The sequence below is a fragment of the Eulemur rufifrons genome, chromosome 18, assembly GCF_041146395.1.
Source record: "Eulemur rufifrons isolate Redbay chromosome 18, OSU_ERuf_1, whole genome shotgun sequence".
In the NCBI taxonomy this organism is placed as follows: Eukaryota; Metazoa; Chordata; class Mammalia; order Primates; family Lemuridae; genus Eulemur; species Eulemur rufifrons.
This window is the reverse complement of record NC_091000.1, coordinates 27,057,348-27,078,770: the sequence shown is the minus strand read 5'-3', so window position 1 is coordinate 27,078,770 and position 21,423 is coordinate 27,057,348. Positions and strand designations below refer to the sequence as shown.

The 21,423-nt window shown below is 34.9% G+C and overlaps 1 protein-coding gene across 1 annotated transcript in view; it reads left to right on the top strand.

Annotated features, from left to right (window-relative positions):
- SLC7A11 (solute carrier family 7 member 11) overlaps nt 1-21,423 on the top strand; it is a 221,106-nt gene that overhangs the window by 22,423 nt on the left and 177,260 nt on the right. The window contains exon 6 of the mRNA XM_069493252.1: nt 5,480-5,524. Within this exon, the coding sequence (XP_069349353.1) occupies nt 5,480-5,524 (45 nt within the window). The remainder of the gene's footprint in view (nt 1-5,479; nt 5,525-21,423) is intronic.

Below are 21,423 nucleotides of genomic sequence, written 5' to 3'. Positions count from 1 at the left end.
CATGTCCATCTGTAATACTTACTCTTCTGGCTAAGGCATTTCAACTTTGTATATATGCCTTGCTTTTTTCAGGTATTTGAAAAACTATAATCATGGAGAAGAGTGGGATTTTTTTCTAAATACATTTTATTTACCTAGTAAAATTTAGTTGAAGTGACAGTTGCAAGAAAACCCACTAAGTATAAAAACATTATTTAAACATCAAAATCATTATAGTAAGAATAAATTTCATTGGTTTGGAGTAAATAATAGCAGTGTTTCTTTTTACATTATTTACAAAATTAATAGTTACATAGCTTTAGCTGTGAGAATGTTCTATGAGCCTAAAAATATCGGGAAACTACATTAGTTCAAAACTTATGTAAATGCATTTCCAACACAAATATAATATCCTTTTGTTTCTCTAGTATTTAGGATCTTACCTTCCAGCTAATGCATGGAATGTAAAGATATATTTCAAAATAAATGGAGTGTTTACCCCATTAATCTCACTGAATTATGAAAATATACCATTGGAGGAGAATTAAGAGAGTACAGGAACTTAAAATCTTAACATGGCCTTTGAAGCAAAATATGTTTGAAGATTGTTAGAAGATTGTAGCACTAAGGAGATCAGTGAAAAGCATTTGTATATTCCAGGAATATTTTTATAGTCATTGTGTGTAAGCATTAGTTTTGAATCACTCAGTTATTTTTGAAGTCTTTTTACTTTTGTCCAAAGCACAATGTGGCGCTGGGCAGAGAAAAGAACTGAGCATGATCACAGGGTTAGAACAGAATCAACTGTTCTATGGTTATTCAGCCTGGATCAGAGCTCTGCGCCCTGGGGCTGCAGCCAAGCCACTGGGAGAGTCACCAGGAGACGACAGAGCAAAGTGAGGAGGTAGCAAAAGCTTTCAGCTATCGCCAAGTGTTGGGAACTGAGCAATAGGCAATCAGGAATGTGGAATGTGGACATAGTCACAAGGGAGATTTGATTAATTCTGTTGAATGAAGTTCTTTTGCCTGTGCGTATCATGCATCTGTTCCCACGGAACCTTAATTCTTTTACCCTCCCCACTTTTCCACCACCCAGAACTGAAAATTCAGGTCACCTGCTTCATGTAGAGCAAATTTTCTCCATTTCTGTAGGTTTTTGAGGGCTGATGTATTTCTCCATGTATAAAGATGTTTTTTAAGTTGAATTATCTTATTAATATTTGATTTAGTTGATGCTGAACCTCAAATGTTACTCTTTGTATAGGGCCTAAGGGGTGGGCATGAACTATTTTTATACTTTTACCCATATAATCCTCATGTCTACTCCCTATGCTAAAGAACAAGAAACTGTTCATTTCCTATATCCCTGAGGGTTCAATCACAGTATTGGAAAATAAGTCCAGGATTTTAAATGGAATGTTATCTGATACAAGTGGCTTATGTAGGGGACAGATAAGTAACCGTGCTTCTATAGCAGGTGGTTATGCTACCTGAATGCTGCTTTGTGAAGAGGTAGAAATAATCTGGCTGTTAATCTATGGTCATCAGTCTTAGAAAAAGGAAGCCGTGTTTAGAAAAAAAAAAAAATAGTCTGTTGGTTTGGAGTTCCAGAAGAAAAGTTATTATCTGGATGTAAATGGAACAAGATGGAGACTAAAAGAATTCCCAAAGAGAGGGGCATTTATTCACTTTCCAGTTGTGATCCTTGCCTTTCTGGCCTCTGTCTGTCCTTCATAATATAATTACAAGACTCAGTTGTAGAATTATCAGTGGGGAACTGCAAATGAGCCACACCACTCCCTATGCTGTTGCTATGATAATATTTGGCCAAAAAAAAAAAAAAAAAAAAGGTGATGGTATTGTAAATGATTAAGACAGAGCAAAGCAGCTATTGTCATCAGAACTTACTGCCCAGCCTGTGAGCCTGAATAAAAGCAGCAAGACCATTGCTATTCTGGAGACCTCGCTCTGCTTGCGTAGGGAAAAGACACCACCAAACCTTGAGGAATCGGAATAGAGCAGGCTTTTGTTTCTGAGAAGCAAAGAACCTTTCTAGAATGAAAAAAACTGCTTCACAGAAACATGATTAGGAGAAAAGAAATCATTAACCCAGCCAGGTCACGGAGTTGGGTCAGGACAACTGTAATATTATTGCCAATGTCCACATTCAGAGAAATACATCTGCCAGTCTCTCTTGTGGCCCTGGGGAGCCCAACCAATTTCAGTCCCATATCCTGATCCAAAGCTAAATATTGCTTGGTGTGACTTTTTTTTTTTTTTTAATTTGGGGATAGAAAATAGTTTTTCAGTATCTTTTTTCTTCTTTTTAAATCCTATCCTCAATGGATTTAGTCTTTCTAAAGCACCTGCTGGGATTATTTTGTACCATTGTGTCAAATCTAATCTAAAGAATAAGCTTCTTTTTAAAATAATTCACCTAGTTGGGTATCGGAATGTATTGCTGGCATGGCAGTGCCTTTTATGCACAATCATGGAAAAGCTGGAACAATAGATCTTGTGAACATTGTCTAGAGGCCATGAAGAGATGTAAACCAAAGAGAATACTATGGACTAATTTCTGGAGACTAGGAGAGCATAAAGGTGGATTTCCCACAGGATATGAATGTTTGGACTAAAATAAAAAGCTTTCTCCTTCCTACTGCCCCCCTACCCCCAGCCCTTTCCTTTTCTCTGTTCTCTGGAGCTATGGCAAATATTTGAAAATGTGTTTCTTTTTCATAAATATTTCCTTTCTTGCTTTAACATTGTCGGAAAAGAACACTTTCTAAAACAACTGGTCAGAAGAAATTGGCTATTTTTGACATAAGAAGCACAGAAATATTTCTTAGTGTGTGGGATTTTTTTCTTTTGTGTCTTTGTTTTTTGGTGTGTGGTTTTATTTTTTCTTCCTGTTGGCTCAGGCTTATGACAAACACATCAAATCCCTCTTGGAGTGCATATTCCAGATATACGTACTGATTGTTGCTTGTTTTCCTGGTATAGACACAAACTCTATTTTTAGAAACTTACTTTCTAGTCATTAAAAACATCCCTGGCTGCTAACTTTTTAGATCACCTTTGTTGTTCCTGTTCTCTCAGGTTTTCAATTGTTTGTACTCAAAATATAGTCCTTAAAGTTGTAGACACCTTAACTTAGAACCTCAGCTGCCTACTTGTGAATTTAGATGGGGTTTTTATAAATATGGAGCAAGACAGGTTTCCTCATCCTTGACTTAGGTTGTGAGATACTTAAGTATATTAAGGGCTGCTAGGCGAATATTCTAAGCATTTGATTTTAGGCTTTAGAGAATTTGTACCTATGCACCTAAGCTCCTGCATACCTATGTAACAGGTTATCTTTACTTTCTAAAGATTATTAAGATAACAGAAGAGAATACTGAAAATATGTCTTTTTTTATTTTATAAAAATTTCTTAAACCTACAAGATGAAGAGGTAGAAAAGTCTTTGTCTTAATATGTCTAGCTCTTTCTATAATGATCTCTTAGGTTTTTTTTTTTCCATTTTCATGATCCAGTCATCTATATATGCTTTTTCTGAGGGTGGAATCTGACTCAAGCTGACATCGTGGAACATTAAGAAAGAACTATGGGCCGGGCGCGGTGGCTCACGCCTGTAATCCTAGCACTCTGGGAGGCCGAGGCGGGTGGATCGCTCGAGGTCAGGAGTTCGAGACCAGCCTGAGCAAGAGCGAGACCTCGTCTCTACTAAAAATAGAAAGAAATTATATGGACAACTAAAATATATATATACAAAAAATTAGCCGGGCATGGTGGCGCATGCCTGTAGTCCCAGCTACTCGGGAGGCTGAGGCAGTAGGATCGCTTAAGCCCAGGAGTTTGAGGTTGCTGTGAGCTAGACTGACGCCACGGCACTCACTCTAGCCCGGGCAACAGAGTGAGACTCTGTCTCAAAAAAAAAAAAAAAAAAAAAAAGAAAGAACTATGAGTGCTTTAAGGGATCTCCAGCTGTCCCTTTAGGCTAGAAAGCAAAATCAAGGATGCAAGGCCGTAGGCATTCCTGGGTGGGATTAGTCACAAAGTGAAGGAAAGGAATGTGAATTTCTCTAGGGACTGACTTTAGGGTAATGCTTGCAATTCTGTAAACTTGAAAGTGAAATATTGCATGCCTAGAATGCTTCTTGTCATATAAGAGATTCAGAAAAGTGTTTTGGACTTTGGAAATTTTCAAAATTTTCTGATCTTTAGTTGTCAGCTTGTGGTATGATGACGAACAATGTGCCTTAACTGCCTAAATATACAAAAAAAGAAAATGGTAACTTCATAGTCTTGTAAATTGAGGTTATTTGGGATGCTTACTGGAAAACAGCAAACTGGAAGGAAGAAGTATGAATTGAGAATTTACTATCTTTTTAAAATTTTTTATTTTTAATTGTAAATTGATAAACTATAGTTGTACAGATGGTCCCTGACTTTTGATGGACAAACTTAATGATTTTTCAACCTGATAGGTTTATTTGTATATTAAGTGCATTTTTGACTTAAGATATTTTCTACTTATGATGGGTTTTTCAGGACATAGCTCCAAATTGTAAGCCAAGGAGCATCTGTATATATTTATGGGGTACAGAGTCATTTATGAACATAAAATAGAAAAATTAAATCAAATTAATTAATATATTCATCTCAAAAACATCATTTTTTCATGGTGAGAACATTTGAAATTTACTCTCTTAGCAATTTTGAAATGTACAATACATTATTATTTATACCATTTTCAGTTCCTACTTGTGTACTATATTTATACTGTCTAAGAAGCCAATAGTGGTTTCCTAAAGCTGAGAAATGTTTCTGTGACACTTGTATTGCCCCATAAGTTTTGATTGACTTGTCTCCACCACTAATACTTGGATTCCCAGGATTGAAAGGTCATCTTGTACTTAAATTCTGTTCCCACTCCCTCTGCCACACTGGTACCGCAGAACATTGAACTTGTTTCTCATATCCCCGTGCATAGCCTCTCGGCCACACTTCTGTGCTCATGTGCTATGCTTAGTCTGGAATGTCCTCACACCACCTCACCAGGGGTCAAGGTGGCTAAGCAATTCTTGAAGTCTCGAGTTGGAAGATGCCTCCTCTAGAAAACCTTCTTTGACCTACAAGATTGGGCTAGACCTGTCCTCTGGCTCCCACATCCTTGCTCCAGCAATGCTTCTACACTGCATCACACTCTACGTAGGCCATCCTGTAAACCATGAGCTTCTTGTGGACCGAGACTATGGACTTTTCACTTGTATATCGCCAGTATCTGATGTATGATAAGCACTTCACAAATAGGGTTTCATCAAAAAATTTGTGGGAATTTTTGGCTGTTGGATATTTTCATCTTACTAAAAGTATTTTTTATGAAGTTTTCATAATTCTTAGTTCAGTTTTAAATACTTAAAATTTGAAATGCTGGACAACAATAGTAAAATATATTAAAATAGTATGTAAATTATTTATTATTTATATATTTTAGGTTCTACCTCAATTTTGTTACTGAAGAAGTAGAAAACCCTGAAAAGTAAGTAGCCATATTTACTCTGAAATTTTTGTGAAGAATAAAGTTTAAGATTACATAGTTGAAAAAATAGACCTGAAGAAGGAATTCAGTGTGCACTAGTCAACTTCATCATCATCATAACCATTATAGTTCTCTTAGGCAGATAAAATTTATTTGATTTTATCATGAATTATATACAAATAACTTAATTGTATATTCTACATTCATATTAAAGTGCCTCATAACCTGAAAGCAGGAAAGAATAAAGTTATATTTTAGGTAACCTATCTCATATAAACACATACATATAACTTAACATAGACTTTCAGCTACACGCAGCATAGCTTAAACTAAAAAAGTTGATTGTTTCTAAAAATTCATGTAAACTTTTTTCATAACTATGCAATTAAAGAGAGTAATGTAATTAATGGACAATTAGTTATGAAAGCCTAGAAATACCTGGGGAATGTGATAGGAAGTTGTAAATTTTAATAGCTGAGATTGTTTTTACTCTTTCTTCCTAGGTAACAGTTTTATAGTTAGATGATTTGATGATGATTTACATAGTGTTTCTAAAATGTACTCACTTAGAAAATGAATTATTTTTATGATTTGTGTATAAACATTGACTTCATGCAGAAAAACAGCAAAAAAAAAAAATCATGGACAAAAGAGGGAATATCTAAGAACCGTACTGTAAAATGTAGACTAAATTTTATAGTTGTTTAATTCATTTCATTTTTAATGAATATATGCTGTGTTCCAACCATTGTGCTAGGAACAGCCTACATGATCAGTGAGACTTGTCTTCAAGTATTTTATTGTCCAGTCAATGAGTCAAATGTTTAACCAAACCAATGTAACAGTGTAATTGATACCATAATAGATTATTTACCCCATTTGGCAAAGAGGAAAGTGGGAAATACTTAACTCTAACCAGGGTGATGTTGCTTCCATAGTGTCTGAAATGATAAGTTAATGTTCCTTAGGTAATGAGAAGAGAGAGAGAAAGAGACACATTCATACACACGAACAAACACACACTGATTTCTAGGAAAAGGGACAGTAGGAACAAAGGTGAGTCAGTAGGAAATAGCCTGGACATCAGAGAATACGCCTAAGGGTTGACAATTCCAATTAAGATAGACTAAGATATTCTGGCACTAGGTATCTTGGGAGATAATAAACCAATTAGATCTGGCCAAGTACCAGGGATGTCAGAGTTTAGAACACATAAGCCAGCAATTGAGGTTAAAATGATGTTTCATGGCATCAGATTCAACTGCTATGCAAATCAATATGTAATTTAAACATGTGACAAACTGTTTTATTAAGAAATATGACCAATTTATGACAGTATTGTCATATTTATAACTGGAATTATAGGTAGAGAACACATATTTACCAGGAACTAGTTCTTTCTAGCATTACTTGGAAATGATAAGCTATGGTCTAAGGGTGGGGAACCTGTGGCCTTGGGGCCACATGTGGCCTTTTGAATCCTTGAGTGTGGCCTTTTGACTGAATCCAAACTTCATAGAACAAATCCTTTTATTAATAATAATCTGTTATTAATTAATAATCCCTTTATTAATATTAATGCATTATTAATATTAATAAGGGGATCTGGAGAGTCACATGTGGCCTTGAGGCCACAGGTACACTGGGCAGACCAGGTTGACCTATCTTTTTAGTTTTTGAGAATAATTAGTATATAAGTGGCAACATAGAGAAAAGATAGCTCTTACTAGATTTTATATGAAATATTTATTGAATTTCTATTATGTAAAAGAAGTTACTATGGATTGTGACTGTGTTTTTTAACTCTAAAAACATTTTACAGAAACCAGTTACTAGAATCTAATAGAAGCGTATACTTCTTACAAAAATGGCAAATTGTCGGTTTGTGGACATTTATTATATGGTACATCAGTGACATAGATATAGTTCACATTATCTTTTAATGTTATTTAAAAGTTTGAACATAGTTTTTGTTTTACTGTGTTTGCATATATTAAGCTTATCTTTGAACTATTTATGTCATTATTACTCCAGCCTAAATTTCTGATATGTCCCAGCAGAGTAGCATACCAGTTATGGACTCTTTCTCTCTCTCTCTTTTTTAAATTTAAGGGCCTTAGTTTCGCACATTGATAATGTCCGAGATTCAGTACATATAAATACTAAGGACCAGTGATGGTAATGATTCATTCAGTTTTTTTTTTTTTTTCTGTTGCAAAGAAATTTCCTCACCTCAAAACGTGGAAATAATAGTATGTACCTCATTGGGTTGTGTTGATGAATTAATATGTATAAAGTGCTTAGATTAGTTGCTATCATTTTTAAATCTCTACATAATTGTTGTCATTGTTACTATTACAGTTATATCCTTGTTTTAGAGCAAGGTAAAATGTTACTCACATAATGTTTTTTAGGTTCAATAGTCCAAGCAATTATTTTTCTTCAGTGCTTTTGAAAGACATATGAAAAATTCTTTTACACCATCTTGAAGCCTACTCTCTAAACTTTCAGTTCTGAAGTTGAATATGCATTTTTGGATCTCTATTATTCTTTTTTGATACATAAAACATTTTGGGGGGTACATGTGATATTTTGATGCATGCATACAATGTGTAATGATCAAATCAGGGTAATTGAGACATCCATCACTTCAGATATTTGTCAATTTTTTTTGTGTGTTAAGAACATTCCAAATCCTCTCTTCTAGCTATTTTTAAATATGCAATAAATTATTGATAACTGCATTCACCCTGCTGTGTTATTGAACACTAGAATTTATCCTCCTATCTAACTGTATTTTTGTACTCATTAACCAACCTCTCTTCATCCGCCTCTCCTCACCCTTCCCAGCTTCTGGTAACAACCATTCTATTCTCTACCTCCATGAAATCAACACTTTAAGCTCCCACACATGGAGTGAAGGCATGAGATATTTGTCTTTCCGTGTCTGGCTTGTTTCACTTAACCTAATGTCTTCCAGGCTCACCCCATGCTGCTGCAAATGACAGAATTTCATTCTTTTTTGTGGCTGAATAATACTCTATTATATGTATGTACCATATTTTCTTTATCCATTCATCTGTCCATAGGCACTTGGTTTGATTCCATATCCCGGCTATTGTGACTAGTGCTGTGATAGACATGGGAGTACAGATATTTCTTTAGTATACTAATTTCCTTTCTTTTAGATGTGTACTCAGCAGTGGGATTGCTGGGTCATATAATAGTTCTATTTTTAGTGTTTTGAGGAACCTCCATTCTATTTTTCATAATGGCTGTATTAATTTATATTCCTACCAACAGCATATGAGAGCTTCCCTTTCTCCATATCCTTGCCAGCATCTGTTATTTTTTGTCTTTTTGGTACAAGCCATTTTAACTGGGGTGAGATGATATCTCATTGTGGTTTTGATTTGCATTTCCCTGATGCTTGGAGATGTTGAGTATTTTTTTTTAAAATACCTGTTGGCCATCTATATGTCTTCTTTTGGGAAATGTCTATTCAGATTATTTTCCCATTTTTCAGATTATTATTTTTTTGCTGTTTGAGTTTTTATGTATTCTTGTTATTAATCTGTCAGATGCATAGTTTGCACGTGTTTATTTCTCATTCTGTAGGTTGTCTCTTCAGTCTATTGTTCGCTGTGCAGAAGCTTTTTAGTTTGATGTAATGCCATTTATCTATTTTTGCTTTTGTTGCTTGTACTTTGAGGCCTTACTCAAAAAATCTTTTCTCTTATTCCTGTGTACAGATTTCATAGAATTTTTATATTTAGAAAAAAATAAACTTGCCCTTTAAAGGGGAAAACATAAGATATGGGTTTTACAATAATTTAAAAATAACTAATTAAAACAAAGATTACTATCACTAGTTATATTGGATGAAATATTTTCAATTTCTGAAAATCACAATTCTGCATAGTTCATTAAATATATCTAGAATACTTTTAATTTGGTGAATTATTTTAAGCTCTTAAACTAATGAAATGCTCAGAAGAGATTAAGAACCTCTAAATTTTTGAGGTCAGTGTAATGACTAACTCCTAAGACTTAAGAAAAATGAAACCTCTGATGCCTTTTTATTCTTTCACACAAGGTACGTAGATATTCAATTTTTACATGGAGGAGTTTGTGTAAAACTTAGCCAACACATTTATTTTTTCAAAATTAAAATATGAGAAATATACAAAATCCCCTTAATGTACAGTAAAGGTTAATATTGTATTATGTATTTATCAACCAAAGCAACTCAGAGTTTTGAGTAACTTAGTTATTGTCTTACTTTTAAAAGTGACATCTCCTGCAATGTTATGTCATTTAAAAGTGAATTTTATTTTTTAAACACAGAGAATGCTTTGGGAAATATTTATGGTTGAATATCAAGAACAGATGGTAAAATTATGTGGACCTAGTCCAGATGTGAAATTTGCATTATTTTGTAGGTAGATACAGCTCCAAAATACCTTTAGTTACAAGGGAGAATAATTATGATTCCATCTCCTTTGTGACGTGCCAATATAAATGTGTTTCCCAATCAGTCATGGGTGCATGTGTCCAGGTGTGTTGCAACATACAACTTTCTGGCAGCTGGTGAAATGAATCATCAGCTGAAGATATAACACCTTTAACTATCCTCCTCCACCTAGGCAATAAAATTTTCCTAAAATTGTGACCTAATGGAAAAGATGTTAATTAATTTAGATCAGTGAAAATAATACTATGATTAAAAATATATAGAATGTAGAGTAAGTTTTCATGATCTCAATTGACTACCCTTTACATGTAATTTCATTTGAAGAAATCTTTCAAATTACCTAACATTACTCTATAAAATAATTTCTTAGCTGCTATTATAAACATGCCATATAGAGCAGTTCTTTCAGTGTTGTAACAAGGGAGAGAGAAACTTGGACAAAATTCCTTTGTATGTGATTACATTTATAATGTTAAGAAATTTTCCCATCGTCTTTCTTACAATGTTTTCTTCTCCAAGAGTAGCTTTGGACTTATGGAAGTAGCAATCTTTCAAATACAATAATTGCCATTGAACTTTTATGATAGCATAAGAATATTGCCTTTAATAATTACCTACAGCATAGTGTCTGATTCCACAAATGAATATATTAGGGTAAGAATAGTATTTTGAGGGACATGAATGCCCAAAGTTGAGACCATTGAGGTGATAAAATCCCAAAGAATACCTGAATTTTAAAATGCTATTGTATTCCCCAATGGCGTAGGTAGTAATAATGATTGCTAATGTATAAAACATATTTTTTTAAAAAAAATTAAAGTACTTGTGCAAATATAATGAGTTTTGCTTTATGATATTACTTTTGTGGGGACTATGTAATCTGTCATTGTTCAAAAAGTTACACAGTGCAAAGAACATATCATTGAGATGTATAATGTTTGTAATCCTGCTCTTAGATTGATAAATCATGTCTTGTGTTGATGAAAGCTGAGAAATGAATTGCTTTGCTTTGACCTTGGGGGTCTGAGATTAGTCAGTTTGTCTATTAGACTTGTTCCAGTGTTCTTCTCACTTCATTTATTCCTTCTCTTTTGTAGACTTGGAAATGCAAGACTTAGAGGAAGTCAGTAAAGCTTGATATCATCAGTCATTTTGAAGAACAGGCTATCAACACACTCTGAATAATCAACTTTAATAGAAGGTTTAAATAATCAGAGTGTCATGTTTAATTAATACTTTGCCTGCTTCCAATTTATATTAATTGATGCCTCAAAGTCATCACACCTTGTACCAATGATAACTTAGAAGAGAAACTTGGTCTGGGAAAAATGCCCAAAGACCTTTAAGGCAGTGTGTTCTATCAGATTGGTCCATGAATGGTTCACAAACATACACATTATTTGCACTCAGTTCAGATCTTGCAGTCTTAAATTCTTAATTCTTAAATTCTAGTATGTGTGTTTTAATTTTATGGACTATTATTAATAATTTCTCATTATATAAGACCTGCTGCTTATAGGACACATAAAACTGTTAACCTAATTAAAAATACAGGTGAATGAAAAAAAAAAAAATTTTGCCCAAATAGGTTGTAGCAAACTTGTATGACGAAAGATTAAAAGTTAATTTGAAGTCTTCTACCTTAAATTTTTGGTATTTTAAGAATGCAGCTTTCTGAGAGAGATGAATCTTCCTACTCATATGCTTTAAGTATTTCTAACTTAATAGTTGCTAGAAAATAGCATAGAATGTCTTGACCATATATGTGCAAATTACAGCAATATATATATTTTGTAATTTTTTATTACAAGGTGATGTCTACATTCTTAGAATAATTCCAGAGTTTCTAAAACACTCAAGTAATACGTGTTTTTAAAATATGTAAACTAATTTTTATAGAAAGTTACTTCAGTACAAATAAATGTATATAGAACACTCTGGATTGTTAAACAGATTTAATTTATAAAAGTTTTTGCCAAATGAATCTCTTGAAGAATGAGGTCTCTTAATAGAGTTAAATTGTGAAATTGAATTCACATCCAAGTTTACAAAGATACTCCCTTTGGCAAAATGAGGCATCTCTGTATTAATAACAATGAGGCATCGTTAGAATTATCTTAAAATGTGACACTGCTTTCCTTCAATTGTTGAAATAATTAGCACCTAAATTAGAATCATTCTATTTTGTGCTTTTCTTCTGGAATATACATAAAGCTTGGTAAATCCATTTTTAAATGTTTCACAATAGTAGAATTAAACTGGTTGAACCACTGAGGCAGACAAAAAGGTTGGTATTTGGCCAGATGTCACAGAGAAGAGAGGATTTTATGTTCATAAAACAAGGTCACCAAATTGCTCTTCCTTGCTTTTGTTCAGTCTAAAAATTTCTCACTAATGGAACATGTGGTTGATGTACCTTGGGATCAAAATTCTTGCATTTCTCAGCTTCACATATGCATAAAAAATACATTTGGCTCAAAGACAGTTTGTTCATGTAAGGCTGAAGTGTCAAATAAGTGGTGCAGAAATTATAGGATTATATTATAATATTTTATCATGGAGTAATCAAAGAAGACAGATATTAATCCTTCAAGTGCTTTGTGGAAGCCATTTAGCTTTTTCTTGTTTTTTTTTTTTTTGATTTTAAGGATTCCAACCCCATTATGAGGCAACATTTGAAAGGCAATGCTTTTGAATGTTTTACTTCCTTCCATATTAGTTGTTTCTAAATTCTAACTTTAATCTTAGAAGTTTATATTTTGAGTCTAGAATAATAAACTCATGTCTTTGGGGCAATATCAGTGGTTGACTTAATTTTACCCTATGTTTCTGTTCCGTTTAACTAGCCCTCCAAAAAGAGATCACAAGTGGTATGATGAGTAGAATGATAGAATCACAGAATTTCAAAATTAAAGGGCACCCTGAAGATCATCTAATTTAGTTTTTAAAACCAGATGCACAAATCTCCTTTATAATATCTTTAAACAGCAATAATTCATATAAGATGAGAAGAGGCACTGACTATAACTTCCTTGAATGGGACTGCCAATATTTTTCATCTGCTTATACTGATTAGCAGCCTGCTAACTGCTATGACCATTTCAAGCTTAGATAAATTGTTGGTCGGGTGGCATAAGTATTGGGGGTCAAATGTCTTAGAGTGCAATAGGTACAACTCAAATGAGGAATTAAATAATATACAGCAGAGATTCCAGTTAGAATTTAGAATGCTTCTTATCTGAAAAGAAATACCTTCCATAAACAGACATATTAAGTCAACCTCAATTAAGTATTAAGATTGTCTCCTGTTTTTGAATTCACATTTTTGTAGCTGCCTTCATCCACATTTTTACTTATGTACATAAGTTACCTTCATTCTCTTGTCTATATCTGTATATGAAAGTTAAGTGATTATGCCCCAAATGTGGCTCATAAGTAAGTTTTACATTCTGGGGCATACTTGGTAAAAATCTTTTTAGACCACTAACATCTAGTCCATGGACTGCTGCTTGGGCAATTATGCAGATTCAATGTTGTTTGAGATTCTCACTGAAAGAGTATCATGTCAAATGTTGTTCATTATGGGCAGAGACAAGATGCATCCAGGTTATTATATTCACACACACCATGCACTGAAATCATTTTGATCATTTTGTTCTAGTCACAGTCAAACATTGACTCAGCTTATCAATCTGCTCAGGACAAGGAGCACCTTTTGAGTTTGTACAGGTACAAGCTAAAACTGTCTTACCAATATAAACATCTAAAATGAACCAAATGAAGTTGAGACTTCCCAGTGAAGAAAAAATTTCCTTCACTTTGATGAACTATAAAAATATCTACTTACTGAGTCTTTGAAAATAGCACTGGTTCAGGAAATCGAAATTCTAATACCATCTCTTTTTAACTAGCTGTTTGACCTTGGACAGACCTCTAAATTGCTTCTGAATCTTTGTTTACCACTTTTAAATGGAGGATAATAATCCCTATATTATAGTTCTCAGGGGGTTGTGAGGATAAAATATGTGAAATTCAAAAATGTTAATGAGTTTGACAAGTAATATACAAACACTGTCTGCAACCAAAACCTATATTCTTCAAAGATTAGAATATTTTATAATCTTTGAAAAAAATTAGAGGATTAGCATAATTGTTTTATGAAGGGGGGGTGCCTTTTCTACACACATGACCTATTAATCATCTTGAAAAGTTGTTCTGCATCGTCAGCAAAGTGCCTAATTATTTGTAGTTAAAAGGTTCAGAAGATGATGAGAATTGCTATTTATTTTATAGTCTGTTAACCTCCCTAAGGTGACAATATGCTCACACATTATAATCAGAATTTGTTAGCAGATTTTTTTTCCTCCTGAACTAAATATTTGTATGCCCACACCCATATTGTCATTGTCACACTGTTGGCTGATTGTGCTAATATCATGGATGGTCTGTTTGTACTTTCACTGCAGTCACCTATTTTTATGTTCATTATCTTACCAAGAAACTCCTTCATGAAATCTGACAAACAAGGTCTTGATCTGAGTGTCTGGTGTCCTGCATTTTAACATTTTATTTTCACTTTTTCTGGAAAAGAAACTTTTGAGTTGGTACAAAACAGGAGAATACAAGCACAAGTTTACCCCCAGATGGTTTTAATGAATTTTTGCCTAAAATATGAGGCCTTTATTAAAAATATAAACAGTATTTGTTATCTGACTAGTAGATGAATTACAGGGTAAAAGTGGCATTTCAGATTATTTTTAATAATATAATGTATATTATGTCCATTCTGCAGTGGAGAAAGCTGAAGCTCAGAAGAAGTGAAGTAAGTTCTCCTGGCCATGTAGTTAGCTAATGAGAAGATTGGGATTATAATCCATGTTTGCCTGTTCTGCAGTTTATATGCTTTCCACCATGACAATTGGTCTTTGAAAATTAAAACAGAAATGCTTCATGAGGATACAAGGTGGTTTAATGGCCAGGAAGGGTAGGACCTAGAAAAGAAGAACAAGGAAGCAAAGATGTTTCAGGTCAGAAATACACAAGGTCTTGGTTTCAGGGGAAATGTGTAGGCTGCTTTGGCTAAAGCAAAGGATGTGAAGAGAAGTCAAATTCAAGGTGGTAGTAGTATGTGCATGATGGGATATGGCGAGCCTTAGCCTCCATTGCAAGAATTGTGGATCCTAGTCAGTAGCCAATGGAATAGGGGATGTGTTGCAAGTTTTTGGTGTATGGGAAACAGCGCTGGGGGAGGAAGATTAACTTGATGGCAGACATTGAGATATTCAGGTTGAAAAAATAGGTAGACCATTGCCTAAATTTGCTCCTAGTTCTAAAATATTATGGCTCTAGTTTTAGATTAGTGAATATACACTACACTTCAGGCCTATGTTATTAGGGGGAAAGGAAAAAGTGGCCATGTACTAATAAGATAAAGGAAATCCTTAGTTAGAGTTTAAGGTCAAACAGAAATCCTGGGTCAGAGTTTGGAAATATTTTGAATCATTTGATATTCTAGGTGAAAGGTGGATGTAAGGAGGAGAGGGAAACAGCAATGCCAGTATAGGATAAGCATCAGATTGGGGGGACAAGTGACCTGGTGGGCACAGTGATATTCACACTGATGTTGTGGAAATAGCTCTGAACTTGGAGTCAAGTGGCTAAGGCTGTTTTATATAATGTTGGTATAATGGCTCTTGTTTGGAATAATTTTGTGCCCTTAGCTACATATTTTATCCTCTCTGAGTCTGGTTTATCAGCTACAGAAAAGAAATGGTAGAGTAGCAAATTCTGAGTTTCCCTTCAACTCCAGCATGTTCTATGATTCTTGTAGATGACATACAATACCTAGCTTGACAAGGAGAGGGTATCACCATGTGAGCATGGCCTAAGGGCAGAAATGTAAACAGAACAATTCTCAGGGACGTTTAAGAAAAAGTGTCAAGGATACGAATAAAAAGAAAGGGATACCATGGCCAGTTTCCAGATCCTATGATGATTATGAGATTAGGCAGGACCAAAGTTTCCTGAGTTATCTCAGAAAATGGTAAGAAGTTTGAATGGGTGAACAGAGGAAATGACTCCAAATTGGCACCCTGCAAGGTGGGAACTTAGTTATTAGATCTGAAAAGCTAGGGTCAGATCCAGGCTGTGGAACCTAATTTAGTGGGGTCATCTTAAGAACAGGGCCTTGTGATATACGGAGTATATTGGGAGGAATAGAAATGTTAATAATGCTTGTTAAGGGGCTTATTGATATTGTATGATGATGAATCCCTGATTTGATTTACTATTTTTTATCATATATGCCCATAGAAGGTATAAAATGGTCTGTAAACCTCTGTGGTGTGGGAGGTTTCTATTAGTCTTTTACTATGTGATTCATTTTTTTCAAGAGCATAGACAATACTCGGGAGGCTGAGGCAGGAGGATCACTTGAGTGTAGGGGCTCAAGGCTGCAGTGAGCTGTGATCGAGCCACTGCACTCCAGCCTGAGCGACAGAGTGAGAGCCTGTCTTTAAAAATATAAGAATAAATTTGAAAAAAGCATAGACATATAGAGAATTGCCTATAATTGCCCATAGATGCAACTACATGAGAGGGATCTTCTCTGGTAGGTCTGCTGTCTTCAAGTATTAGACGTTCCAAATGATCCAGTTAGGGTTGCATTTATTTATTTATAATATTATGCTGCCTACCTAAAGAAAAGAGGGAGTAATAACTTTCAAAAGTGCATCATTTCTTTCCCCAACTGTTAAGTGGGTATTCTAATGCTCATCGTGCAGAGTTTTTATGAGAATTAGAAATAATATGCTGATGTGTTTGACAATATCTTGCTTGTACTAGATACTTATTCACTGCAAAGACCATTTGCTTTTTATTGTTATTAAACATCATTTCATTAGCTCATTTGTAACCTCATAGGGGTTATCAGATCAGGATTTGTGAACATGGGAAAGCTGTTTTTTTCCTTCTGCACTGCTTAAGTGTTGGGTTTGATACCTGTTATGATAAGGTAAAGACACCCTTTTCTGAAACACTTTGCATGGGAAGCAGCAATTATCTCAGTCTCAGATTTAGGCATTTCTAATCTCTAATATTGGGGGTTCCTTTTCAAGAACATATCATATTTGTGTAATTGGCTTTCTAAGGAGGTAGCCTCACAGTTTTTTAAATCAGATGGTTTTCCTGGATAACTATTTACTCGTGTGCTATATTTTCTTTCTTTCCTTTTCTTATATTCTCTTTCTTAAAATTATAGAAGTGGAACAGATAGATCTGTGACAAAAGCTTAACAGTAATCAATACTGATGCATATTAATTGCGAATGCAGTAATCGAAAAATATTGAATACAAAGGCCACTGTTTTATATATTAAGCTATACAATACTGTATGGAAAATAGTTTATGAAATTAAGTTTATGGCATAGCACTTAAATAGGCCATAATATGTAAAAACTAAAGCTTATAATATATAGTCATATAACACAAAGCAAGAGGTTAAAGATTAGAATGCATGATTTTATGAGCAAAGTCGTTTCTAGGGCCGGGTAGACTTCCCCTCACACACTGTTTTTCACAGGCATCACAAGTTCCATCTTCTCCAAAGCATATTTCCTGTTGGATTCTCAGGATGCCATTTGTCCCTCCTCCTTGACATTCTATAGTCATGGTCAGTCTCCCAGGGAGAGATAGCAAAGGACGTAGTAATGTCTCTGAATTTCAAAATTATTTAAATTTTCATACTACTTGTGTGCACAAATCATTCTCTACCTACTTATCTTCTTCCATTCACACATTGACTCAGCTTGGCTTATTAGACTCATTGTCACAATTAAACCCACAGTAAAGTTGACTTTGATAGAATAAATCACAAAAGCCTGGTATGTTAGAATTAGAAGGGAAGTAACCATTGGATTTCCAACCCTTTCATTTTAAAGGTAAAGAAACCATAGAGATGGATTAATCTGCCTATATTTACAAGTTAAAATCCTGATCCCTTTCGAGTACTCTTTCCAAACACTTAGTGTTGTTGAATACAAATCTGAGATGGCAAGATTTTAGCCTTGCAATTAGCTGGGGGAAAATGTAATCGTTAGAAGTGACCTATATGCCATTTGAGAATAGAACAAAACTGCTTTTAAAAATGTGTAAGAGCATTAACTTTTGCCTGAGTTCCACTTTCTAAAGCTGTTATTCAAACAAGTGATGAAGGAGGGTGCCAGGCTAGTTGAAGTAACTAATCTATTTAGGGTCATTTGGTGAAGGTCATTTGGTTGCAATATTAAAACAGAAAACTTTATGATTAGGAAATATTGAAATGTTAGCATATTATAAGGAAATAGCTGCTTTCATTGTCTTTAACATCTTTACAGATATGTTCAATCTTTTTTCTTTTTATTTTTTTTTTAAGCTCATTATGGGGGTACAAAAGTTCAGGTTATATATATTGCCTATGCCTCCCCATCCCCCCGAGTCTGAGCTTCAAGTGTGTCCATTCCCTAGACAGTGCACATCGCACTCCTCATGTAGGTGTGTACCCCTCCCCTCCCCCCACCCCATCCCCCCCAGTCAGAACTTCAAGCGTGCCCATTCGCCAGGCAGTGCGCATCGCACTCATCAAGTAGGTATACACCCATCCCTTCCCCCCAGCCCCGACCTCTGTCCGATACCCAATTGGTGTTATTCTCAAATGTGCACTCAGGGAAACCAGTTTGCTGGTGAGTACATGTGGTGCTTATTTTTCCATTCTTGGGATACTTCACTTAATAGAATGGATTCCAACTCTCTCCAGGAGAACCAAAGAGATGCCATATCGCCATTATTTCTAAGAGCTGAGTAATATTCCATGGTATACATATACCACATTTTGCTAATCCATTCATGAATTGATGGGCATTTGGGTTGTTTCCACATCTTTGCAATTGTGAATTGTGCTGCTATAAGCATTCGGGTGCAGGTGTCTTTTTTATAGAATGACTTTTGTTCTTCTGGGTAGATGCCCAATAATGGGATTGCTGGATCAAATGGTAGGTCTACTTGAATCTGTTTAAGGTATCTCCACATTGCTTTCCACAGGGGTTGCACTAGTTTACAGTCCCACCAGCAGTGTATGAGTGTACCTGTCTCTCCGCATCCACGCCAACATGTATTGTTTTGGGACTTTTTGATAAAGGCCATTCTCACTGGAGTTAAGTGATATCTCATTGTGGTTTTGATTTGGATTTCCCTGATGATTAGAGATGTTGAACACTTTTTCATATGTTTGTTAGCGATTTTTATATCTTTTGAAAATTTCTATTCATGTCCTTTGCCCACTTTTTGATAGGGTTGTTCGATTTTTTCTTACTGATTTTCCTGAATTCTAAATAGATTCTTGCTATCAGTCCTTTATCTGATGTGTAGTATGCGAAAATTTTTTCCCATTCTGTAGGTTGCCTGTTTACTCTCGTGACTGTTTCTTTGGCTATGCAGAAGCTTTTTAATTTGATCAGGTCCCATTTATTTATTTTTGTTGTTGCTGAGATTGCCTTAGGGGTCTTCTTCATAAATTCTTTGCCTAGGCCAATGTCTGTAAGAGTCTTTCCTATGTTTTCTTCTAGAATTCTAATAGTTTCCTACCTAAGGTTTAAGTCTGTTATCCACTGTGATTTGATTTTTGTGAGGGGTGAGAGCTGTGTGTCCTGTTTTAGTCTTCTACATGTGGCTATCCAGTTTTCCCAGCACCATTTATTAAATAAGGAATCTTTTCCCCAGAGTATGTTTTTGTCTGCTTTGTCAAAGATTAGATGGCTATATGAGGATGGTTTTATATTTGGATTTTCTGTTCTGTTCCACTGGTCTGTGTCCCTGCACTTGTGCCAATACCAGGCAGTTTTAAGAACCACAGCCTTGTAACATAGTTTGAAGTCTGGCCCATTAATATCTCCCATTTTGTTTTTGTTGCTTAAAATTGCTTTTGCTAAATGGGGTCTTCTCTGGTTCCATACAAAGCGTAAAATTATTTTTCCTATATCTGTGAAAAATGATGTTGGTAATTTAATAGGGATTGCATTGAATCTGTAGATAACTTTAGGCAGTATAGACATTTTAACAATGTTGATTCCTACCGATCCATGAGCATGGTATGGTTTTCCAACTATTTACATGTTCTGCGATTTCCTTCCTCAGTGTTTCATAGTTCTCTCCATAGGGGTCCTTTACCTCCTTAGTTAAATATAATCCTAGGTATTTTATTTTCTTTGTTGCTATTTTGAAGGGTATTGAGTCCTTAATTTGGTTCTCCGTTTGACTGTTATTGGCATATATGAATGCCTCTGATTTGTGTGTATTGATTTTGTATCCTGAGACTTTACTGAATTCATTGATCAATTCCAGGAGTCTCTTGGTTGAATCCTTGGGGTTTTCTAGAGATAACATCATATCATCAGCAAAGAGTGAGAGTTTGATCTCTTCTGTCCCTATTTGGACTCCCTTGATTCTGCTCTCTTGCCTGATGGCTCTTGCAAGGACTTCCAATACTATGTTGAAAAGTAATGGGGACAGTGGGCAGCCTTGTCTGGTTCCAGTTCGAAGTGGGAATGCTTTCAGTTTTTCCCCATTCAGTATGATGTTGGCTGTGGGTTTGTCATATATGGCTTGTATCATTTTTAGATAGGCCCCGTCTATGTCTATTTTGTTCAGTGTTCTTATCATAAAAGGGTGTTGAATTTTGTCAAATGCTTTTTCTGCATCTATTGAGAGGATCATATGATCTTTATTTTTGCTTCTATTTATGTGGTGAATTACATTTATAGATTTGCATATGTTAAACCATCCCTGCATCTCTGGGATGAAGCTTACTTGGTCGTCATGGATTATTTTTTTGATGAGCACTTGGATTCGATTTGCTAGAATTTTATTGAGAATTTTTGCATCTATATTCATAAGAGAAATTGGTCTGTAGTTCTCTGTTTTTGTTGCATCCTTTCCTGGTTTTGGTATTAGGATTATGTTGGCTTGGTAAAAAAAGTGTTGGGGAGAATCCATCCTTCTCGATATTGGAGAATAGTTTATGTAGGATGGGCACCAGTTCTTCTTTGTAGGTATGCTAAAATTCAGGTGGGAATGCATCTTTTCCAGGGCTTTTCTTTTTGGGAAGGTTTTTTATTGCTGTTTCGATTTCAGATCTAGCTATCGGTCTGTTCAGGAATTCTATTTCTTCCTGGTTGAGCCTGGGAAGGCTGTGTGTTTCTAAGAATTTGTCCATTTCCTCCAGGTTTTCTAATTTGTGTGCATAAAGATTTTTGTAGAATTCATAGATGATATCATGTATCTCTGTGGCATCAGTCGTGATTTCTCCTTTGATGTTCCTGATGGAGATGGTAAGAGTTTTTTCTTTGCTGCTCTTGGTTAGTCTAGCCAGAGATATGTCAGTTTTGTTTATTTT